The sequence below is a fragment of the Scomber japonicus genome, chromosome 9 (assembly GCF_027409825.1).
Source record: "Scomber japonicus isolate fScoJap1 chromosome 9, fScoJap1.pri, whole genome shotgun sequence".
Classification (NCBI taxonomy): domain Eukaryota; kingdom Metazoa; phylum Chordata; class Actinopteri; order Scombriformes; family Scombridae; genus Scomber; species Scomber japonicus.
Genome location: NC_070586.1, coordinates 1574327 through 1584326, shown reverse-complemented (window position 1 = coordinate 1584326; position 10000 = coordinate 1574327). Strand labels below are relative to the sequence as shown.

Below are 10000 nucleotides of genomic sequence, written 5' to 3'. Positions count from 1 at the left end.
GTCACACTGACCTCACTGTGACATCACACTGACCTCACTGTGACATCACTGTGACATCACACTGACCTCACTGTGACATCACTGTGACATCACACTGACATCACGGAGACATTACACTGACCTCACTGTGACGTCACACTGACCTCACTGTGACATCACACTGACCTCACTGCGACATCACTGTGACATCACACTGACATCACGGAGACATTACACTGACCTCACTGTGACATCACACTGACCTCACTGTGACGTCACACTAGTGTACACATCATTTTTTTAATGTACTGTCTGTGAACGCATCATCACCACCTCTTCCTCCTCTTCCTCCCCCTCCTCCTCTTCCTCCTCCTCCTTCTCCTCCTCCTCCTCCCCCTCCTCCTCTTCTTCTTCCTCCTCTTCCTTCTCCTCCTCTTCCTCCTCCTCTTCCTCCTCCTCCTCCTCTTCCTCCTCTTCCTCCTCCTCCTCCTCCTCCTCCTCCTCCTCCTTCTTCTCCTCCTTCTTCTCCTCCTCCTCCTCCTCCTCCTCTTCCTCCTCCACCTCTTCTTCCTCCTCCTCCTCCTCTTCCTCCTCCTCTTCCTTCTCTTCCTCCTCCTCCTCCTCCTCTTCCTCCTCCTCTTCCTCCTCCTCCTCCTCCTCTTCCTCCTCCTCCTCCTTCTCTTCCTCCTCTTCCTCCTCCTCTTCCTCCTCCTCCTCCTCCAGGCTCCCTCAGTGATGACCCCCTCTTCCCTAAGGCTCCGTGGCCCAGCCCCTCCCTCTGCGCCTCCTGCCACGAGGAGAAAAACGGCGTCCACGTGTGGAACCAGGAGAACGTGCTCCTCTTCCTCCGCAGACACTACGGCGCCTCCAACCTCTCCCCCAAATACTCCCTGACCCCCCCGAGACTCCCTGCGCCTCCTGCTGACCCTCAACCTGCACAGACTCGCCGGCCCCAGGAGGAGGAGCGGCGAGCAGGAGGAGCAGGAGGAGCAGGAGGAGCAGGAGGAGGAGGAGAGAGGAAGGACACAGAGAGGAGAACTGAGGGGCAGCCGGGACCTGGACACCGGGTCCAGACGGGGGAGGAGCTGGGTCTGAGCAGGGTAGGAGGAGGCGCAGGAGGAGGCGCAGCAGGAGGCGCAGGAGGAGTCTGGATTCTGGGTCTGGGGTTTAACAGTGTGGACATGAGTCTGTGTGTGCTCCTCTACGTCTCCTCCTGCCTCTTCCTCATGCTCCTCTTCTTCTTCTTCAGAGTCCGGTCCAGGAGGTGGAAACTCCGCTACTCCCGCCTCCACGTCTGAGCCGGCTCGATCCGGATCAGTTTAATCCAGATCAGTTTAATCCGGATCATCTTAATCCGGATCATCTTAATCCGGATCAGTTTAATCCGGATCAGCTTAATCCGGATCAGTTTAATCTGGATCAGACCGGTTTAATCTGGATCAGTTTAATCTGGATCAGTTTAATCCGGATCAGTTTAATCCGGATCAGTTTAATCTGGATCAGTTTAATCTGGATCAGAACAGTTTAATCTGGATCAGTTTAATCCGGATCAGTTTAATCCGGATCAGTTTAATCCGGATCATCTTAATCTGGATCAGTTTAATCTGGATCAGTTTAATCTGGATCAGTTTAATCCGGATCAATTTAATCTGGATCAGTTTAATCCGGATCAATTTAATCTGGATCAGTTTAATCTGGATCAGAACGGTTTAATCCGGATCAGTTTAATCCGGATCAGTTTAATCTGGATCAGAACAGTTTAAACCGGATCAGTTTAATCTGGATCAGTTTAATCTGGATCAGTTTAATCTGGATCAGACCGGTTTGATCCGGATCAGTTTAATCTGGATCAGAACAGTTTAATCTGGATCAGCTTAATCCGGATCAGACCCGTTTGATCTGGATCAGTTTAATCTGGATCAGTTTAATCTGGATCAATTTAATCTGGATCAGAACAGTTTAATCTGGATCAGTTTAATCCGGATCAGTTTAATCTGGATCAATTTAATCTGGATCAGAACAGTTTAATCCGGATCAGTTTAATCTGGATCAGAACAGTTTAATCCGGATCAGTTAAATCTGGATCAGACCGGTTTAATCCGGACCAGTTTAATCTGGATCAGAACGGTTTAATCTGGATCAGTTTAATCTGGATCAGACCGGTTTGGGTTCAGGTCTGGTTTTATTTATTTCAGTGTTTTTGGATCGAGCTGATTTTTGGGTTTTTTGTGATTTTTGTGACCAAAATGTTTTCTGAGCTTTTATTTTGAAGGAAACAGGAACAACTACAAACGAATGAAGAGTCACATGACATCACTTCCTGCTGTGTGTAAATTATCATGCTTTTATTTTGTCAACCATATGAGCCGCAAGTACTTTATACTGAAAGGACAGTAGAGGCAGGAAGCCACTGAGGGACAGGAAGTGACGCAGATTATAAAACTACCCAGAATCCCGCAGGAGGGACGCGGGCCGGTCTCTCAGAGTTCACTACGTGCCAACAGACTCACCTGTGTGTGTGTGTGTGTCTGTGTGTGTGTGTGTGTCTCTGTGTGTGTCTCTGTGTGTGTGTGTGTCTGTCTGTGTGTGTGTGTGTGTGTACGTGTGTGTGTGTGTGTCTGTCTGTCTGTGTGTGTACCTGTGTGTGTGAGTGTCTGTGTGTGTGTGTGTGTGTGTCTGTGTGTGTGTGTGAGTGTGTGTGTGTCTCTGTGTGTGTGTGTGTGTGTCTCTCTGTGTGTGTGTGTGTGTGTGTGTGTGTGTACCTCTGTCTGTGTGTGTGTGTGTCTCTGTGTGTGTGTGTGTCTCTCTGTGTGTGTGTGTGTGTGTGTGTGTCTGTGTGTGTGTGTGTGTGTGTGTGTGTGTGTGTGTGTGTGTGTGTGTGTGTGTGTGTGTGTGTGTGTGTGAGTGTGTGTGTGTGAGTGTGAGTGTGTGTCTCTGTGTGTGTGTGTGTGTGTGTCTCTGTCTGTGTGTGTCTGTGTGTGTGTGTCTGTGTGTGTGTGCGTGTGTGTGTGTGTGTGTGTGTGTGTGTGTGAGTGTGAGTGTGTGTGTGTGTGTGTGCGTGTGACTGTGTGTGTGTGTGTGTGTGTGTGTGTGTGTGTGTGTGTGTGTGTGTGTGTGTGTCTCTGTGTGTGTGTGTGTGTGTATGTGTGAGTGTCTGTCTGTGTGTGTGTGTGTGTGTGTGTGTGTGTGTGTATTGTGTATTTCTCTCTACTGTGAATCATCGACTGTCCTGATGATGTTCTGACCGATCAGCTGATTACCAGACGGCTGATCAGCTGATCGGTCTTCGTCCACGTGAAGCTGCTGAATCCTAAATTTACTTTCATCATTTTCTGGAAGTTCAGTTACGATCGTTATTAACAAACATATTAAACCCTTAAACACGGTTCATACTCTCTCCTCAGATGTGTTTAAAGCTTCCTGTCGTCCTCCTTCCTTCCTTCTGTCCTTCTTTCCTTCCCTCCTTCCTTCTTTCCTTCCTGTCGTCCTCCCGGGTCAAATTGCCCCCCTCTGTTTTGACTGTTCCTTCCTCCCTTCCTTCCTTCATTCCCTCCTTCCTTTCTTCTGTCCTTCCTTCCTTCCTTCCTTCTGTCCTTCCTCCGTTCCTTCCTTCTTCCTCCCTTCATTCTGTCCTTTCCTTCCTTCTTCCTCCCTCCTTTCCTTCCTCCCTCCCTCCTTCCTTCCTTCCTTCCTCCCTCCTTCCTTCTTTCCTCCCTCCCTCCCTCCTTTGCTTCCTTCCTCCCTCCTTCCCTCCCTCCTTTCCTCCCTCCTTCCTTTACTTCCTTCTTCCTCTCTCCTTTCCTTCCTCCCTCCTTCCTTTACTTCCTTCTTCCTCCCTCCTTTCCTTCCTTCTTTCCTCCCTCCTTTCCTTCCTTCTTCCTCCCTCCTTACCTTCCTTTTTTCTCCCTTCCTTCTTCCTCTCTCCCTTCCTCCCTCCCTCCTTCCTTCTTCCTCCTTCCCTCCTTTCCTTCCTTCTTCCTCCCTCCTTTCCTTCCTTTGTTCTCCCTTCCTTCTTCCTCCCTCCTTTCCTCCCTTTTTCTCCCTTCCTTCTTCCTCCCTCCTTTCCTTCCTTCCTTGACTCGAGGACAGCAGGAGGGTTAAAGCTTGATTCATGTCTCAGAGAGCAGAGAGACTAAACATCTCCTATCACACAATATCACGTACTAACTATTCATTATTACTATGTTTGTGCATTTTGGGCTACATTAGGAAAAGCCATCAAATTTCAAAATAAAAGACATTTGAGGTGTTTTTACAAGCCGTTAAATGTAAAAACTGAACTGATTTAAGGGTTAAATGTTGTTAATACGACGTCTGGAAGGAGCACATGTTAAAGGAACTCTTCTGAAGATCATTTAATACTAAAAGCTGCTGCTGAGTCTTTATTTCCTGTTTCTTCACGATGCGACGATCAGCTGTGACTTTATTCTGAAAGGAGTCAAACACGACAAGAAAAGCTTTCATTCATTCATAAATATCGGCCGTAAGCACAAAGTAAGAACAGATTAGCTGAGCTGATTCCTTATTTGGACATGAGCCAGAATGAGCTAAACTTTTCTTTTCTAACAAACAGTAAAAAAAGTTATTGATCATCTCACTTCCACAATCTGATAAATCAACCATTTAACTGCCCTGAGAAATAGTATATGTAATTCTCAAGTTTACCTTATTTGGACATGAGCCAGAATGAGTGGGCTAAACTAACAAACAGTAACAAGTTAAATGTTATTGATCATATTTCCACAATCTTGGATTTACATCATAAATCAACCATTTAACTGAGAAATAGTATTAAAACTAATTATGTGAGTCTCAAATTTCACATTTTGATCAGTTTGAAGCCATAAAAATCTACATTTTTTCCTACGTTCTCTTTCTACAGAGGATCATTTCACCTAAAAATAAACTTTTATTTCATGAACAGCTGAAGATAATAATCTGTTTAAATGTCAAGATGTTTAAAAGTGGAAAAACCTGCTTTAGTGTTTCCTGAGCACAGAGCTGATAACTTATTTGGACATGAGCCAGAATGAGTGGGCTAAACTTTTATTTTCTAACAAACAGTAACAAGTTAAAAGTTATTGATCTTATTTCCACAATCTGATAAATCAACCATTTAACAGCCCTGAGAAATAATATTAAAACTAATGATGTGAGTCTCAAATTTACCTTATTTGGACATGAGCCAGAATGAGTGGGCTAAACTAACAAACAGTAACAAGTTAAACGTTATTGGTCTTATTTCCACAATCTTGTATTTACATCATAAATCAACAATTTAAGTGAGAAATAGTATTAAACCTAATGATGTAAGTCTCAAATTGTACATTTTGATCAGTTTGAAGCCATAAAAATCTAACATTTAAAGATTTCTACAAATCATTTCACCTAGACGTAAACTTTCATATCTCTGAACAGCTGATCTGATATGATATGAGGATAATAATCTGTTTAAATGTCAAGATGTTTAAAAGTTGGAAAATCCTCCTTTAGTGTTTCCTGAGCAAAGAGCTGATTCCTTATTTGGACATGAGCCAGAATGAGTGAGCTAAACTTTTCTTTTCTAACAAACAGTAAAAAAAAGTTATTCATCTTCTTACTTCCACAATCTGATAAATCAACCATTTAACAGCCCTGAGAAATAGTATTAAAACTAATGATGTAAGTCTCAAATTTTACATTTTGATCAGTTTGAAGCCATAAAAATCTAAAATCTAAAATTTAAAGATTTCTACAGAGGATCATTTCACCTAAAAACAAACGTTTATTTCTCTGAACAGCTGAAGATGATAATCTGTTTTAATGTCAAGATGTTTAAAATTCAGAAAAACCTCCTTTAGTGTTTCCTGAGCACAGAGCTGATTCCTTATTTGGACATGAGCCAGAATGAGCTAAACTAGTTTATTCTAACAAACAGTAAAAAAAAGTTATTGATGATCTTACTTCCACAATCTGATAAATCAACCATTTAACAGCCCTGAGAAATAGTATTAAAACTAATGATGTGAGTCTCAAATTTACCTTATTTGGACATGAGCCAGAATGAGTGGGCTAAACTAACAAACAGAAACAAGTTAAAAGTTATTGATCTTACTTCCACAATCTGATAAATCAACAATTTAACTGAGAAATAGTATTAAAACTAATTATGTGAGTCTCAAATTTGACATTTTGATCAGTTTGAAGCCATAAAAATCTAAAATTTAAAGATTTTTCCTCCGTTCTCTTTCTACGGATCATTTCACCTAAAAACAAACTTTTATTTCACTGAACAGCTGAAGATGATATGATATGAGGATAATAATCTGTTTAAAGGTGGAAAAACCTGCTTTAGTGTTTCCTGAGCACAGAGCTGATAACTTATTTGGACATGAGCCAGAAAGAGTGGGCTGAACTAGTTTATTTTAACAAACAGTAAGAAGTTAAAAGTTATTGATCATCTTACTTCCACAATCTGATAAATCAACCATTTAACTGAGAAATAGTATTAAAACTAATTATGTGAGTCTCAAATTTTACATTTTGATCAGTTTGAAGCCATAAAAATCTACATTTTTTCCTCCGTTCTCTTTCTACAGAGGATCATTTGACCTAAAAATAAACTTTTATTTCACTGAACAGCTGATCTGATTTGAAGATAATCTGTTTAAATGTCAAAATGTTTAAAGAAAAACCTCCTTTAGTGTCTCCTGAGCACAGAGCTAATTCCTTATTTGGACATGAGCCAGAATGATTGGGCTAAACTAACAAACAGTAACAACTTAAACATTATCTAATTTTTTTCCTCCGTTCTGTTTCTACGGATCATTTCACCTAAAATTAAACGTTTATTTCTCTGAACAGCTGATCTGATATGATACGAGGATAATAATCTGTTTAAAGGAGAAATGCTTACTGTGAAGTGTCGATTTAAGAAAGAAAGGATTGTATTTATGACTCTTGTAGAGAGATTTATTTGACTTTTATAAATTTGTCCTCGTAACTATGACGATTACAAACGGCTGCAAACTTTATTGATATTCAGTTTAATTAACAATAAAAGTTTCTTTGCTTTTTTTCTTTCTAGATTTTTTTTCTTTAAAACTTTTTTTCTCTGTAAAATTTTAGTTTTGGCTTTTTTTTTTTTTTTTTTTTTTTTTTTATCGTCCGTACAGTTAACGTCTCCTGCTCGTGTCCGTGACGTCAGGTGTTGCTGTCGTCTGTCCTAACGCAGGTAAACGGGTCTTTTTTTTGCAGTTTTGATTGTCGGCCTGTGATTTATCCATCGGTAGTTAGTTTTTATTTTCAGGTGACGTTAAAACGAGTTCAGTCTGATGTCTGAACTCTCCGTCCGGACGCTTCGAAGCTGTCTCTGTAGTTTCTGTTTCTGCTGATTCCTGTTTGTATTTCTAACGACTCAGTGTTTTAATGAGATGTAAATAATCTGAATTAAAATGATAATGTTGCTGCAGCTGTGACTGACTCTCGTGTTTCCTGCAGGTCTGTGAACCGAGCTAACCCTAACCCTTTAAAACACACAAAGAAACGTTTCCTGTTGAAGTGCCCGATCTCTCCGATATAAGACGATCCGATACGATTCAGGGACATTATGATCGATTCCTTGTTAAAAGCAGGCGGGGAGCTCTGGTCCTCTGAAATGAGGCCAACCAGGAAGTAACTTAGAGCTGCATTCTATCAAAAGGCCACCAGGGGGCGACCGTCTCTATACAAGTCAATGGAGAATTCACCAACTTCTCACTTGATTTCTAACCTCAGTAAACGTTTTCAAAATGTGTTTATGGTCTCAATCGCTAGTTTAAAGCCTTCTTCAATGCAGTATGATGTTCATTTGGGACATTTTGGCCTCCCTGATTTTATATGTGACGATAAAGCAGGGTATGCATTAGGGCGTGGCTACGTCCTGATTGACAGGTTGATTGACCAATGTCCTCGAGATCCAGCCCTCGTAACCATAGCAACCTCCCCGCTCCACCCATGGCCCCGCCTCATGCTCATATAAGTAGAATCCGTGTTTTTATTTTTCCCAGCATGCACCTGAAATTTTCAAGATGGCGCTGCCTAGATTAGAAACTATTGGCTTCTGAGCAGCAGTCCACAAACCAATGGGTGACGTCACGGATGTTACGTCTGTTTCTTTTATACAGTCTGTGGTTTAAAGTAGATATTCATATATTATAGAATAGCATCAGTCAGTCCTGTAAATGTGGCATAGCTTACCTTCAAATAGATATAATTTATAAAAGACCAGGAACAAGTGTTTGATGCTTTTGACACGTGAAACGCTGTCGACTTGTTAACTTGTCCCGAAAGTCTGAAACACTTTACGATCTTTGGTCTCTCACAATGAAACTGTTGAAGACGTTATTGCGTTGTCTCTAACCGAGTTACGGTTGAAAGAAGTCTTGAATGTCCGTGTCGTTTCCTCGTCGTCTCACTCTGAGGCGGCTGTGGTTCAGGAGGTAGAGCGGTCGTCCTCCAATTGGAAGATCGGCAGTTCGATTCCTGTCTCCTCTAGTCCACATGTTGATGTGTCCTTGGGCAAGACACTTAACCCCTGGAGTGAGACGATGTGGAAACGAACATTTAAGACTTCTATCAACCATAACTTAGCCGTAACTCACAACATATACTTTACTTCTGATTTATGCTACCATAAAATCATAAATGTACAGTTCATGTGATTCAGGGTGCCTGTTTCCTTAAAGGTAATCAGACACATTCAGTGAGCAGTGAGAAGTTTGAAACGTTTCCCTGTAACATCATTAAAGTTGTAGTGCAGGACGTTTGTCGCCCCCTTCTGGCAGTGGGACTAATTACTAAAATACTGTTGACACGTGCTTCCATCACTGCTATAAAACAGTAAAACGGTGGATGAATCAAAATGACTCGTCTTACTATCAGAACATTCGGAAAGTCTAAAAGAGCCTTGGGATTGAATGATTTCATCCCCATTGACGTTAGTAGAAAAAGATTGTTGAACTTCAGAGATAACACAATGTTGTAATTTAAGAATAATCATATATCTGAGACCAAGGTGAAAAATTCCTTGTTTAAAGCAGGCGGGGAGTTCCTGTCCTCTGAAATGAGGCCAACCAGGAAGTAACTTAGAGCTGCATTCTATCAAAAGGCCACCAGGGGGCGACCGTCTCTATACAAGTCAATGGAGAATTCACCAACTTCTCACTTGATTTCTAACCTCAGTAAACGTTTTCAAAATGTGTTTATGGTCTCAATCGCTAGTTTAAAGCCTTCTTCAATGCAGTATGATGTTCATTTGGGACATTTTGGCCTCCCTGATTTTATATGTGATGATAAAGCAGGGTATGCATTAGGGCGTGGCTACGTCCTGATTGACAGGTTGATTGCCCAATGTCCTCGAGACCCAGCCCTCGTAACCATAGCAACCTCCCAAAAACTCCCAGCAAACTCCCTTTAACAGGAAGAACCCTCAGAACCAGACTCAGAGTGGGAGAACATCTTTTAACAGGAAGAACCCTCAGAACCAGACTCAGAGTGGGAGAACATCTTTTAACAGGAAGAACCCTCAGAACCAGACTCAGAGTGGGAGAACATCTTTTAACAGGAAGGACCCTCAGAACCAGACTCAGAGTGGGAGAACATCTTTTAACAGGAAGAACCCTCAGAACCAGACTCAGAGTGGGAGAACATCTTTTAACAGGAAGAACCCTCAGAACCAGACTCAGAGTGGGAGAACATCTTTTAACAGGAAGAACCCTCAGAACCAGACTCAGAGTGGGAGAACATCTTTTAACAGGAAGAACCCTCAGAACCAGACTCAGAGTGGGAGAACATCTGCCTCGACCGGTTGGGGTAGTCTTTCCTGAGTCTCCTGACGGTTTGTCAGAACTTCTTTGAGGCTGACAGAGAGTCTTTCTCCATGGCTTCTCTGAACTCTTCCCATACCCAGGTTTTTGCTTCAGCTGCTACCTAAGCTGCTGCCCTTTTGGTCCATCAGTACCCAACCACTGCTTCAGGAGACCCCTGAGCCCGCCAAGCCCTA

At 42.3% G+C, this 10000-nt stretch overlaps 1 protein-coding gene across 1 annotated transcript in view; it reads left to right on the top strand.

The window, feature by feature from the left end:
- The window catches only part of LOC128364191 (sulfhydryl oxidase 2-like), a 4411-nt gene extending 3134 nt beyond the window's left edge, over positions 1–1277 (top strand). The window contains exon 4 of the mRNA XM_053324730.1: positions 703–1277. Within this exon, the coding sequence (XP_053180705.1) occupies positions 703–1277 (575 nt within the window). The remainder of the gene's footprint in view (positions 1–702) is intronic.
- The last annotated feature ends 8723 nt before the right edge of the window (positions 1278–10000 follow it).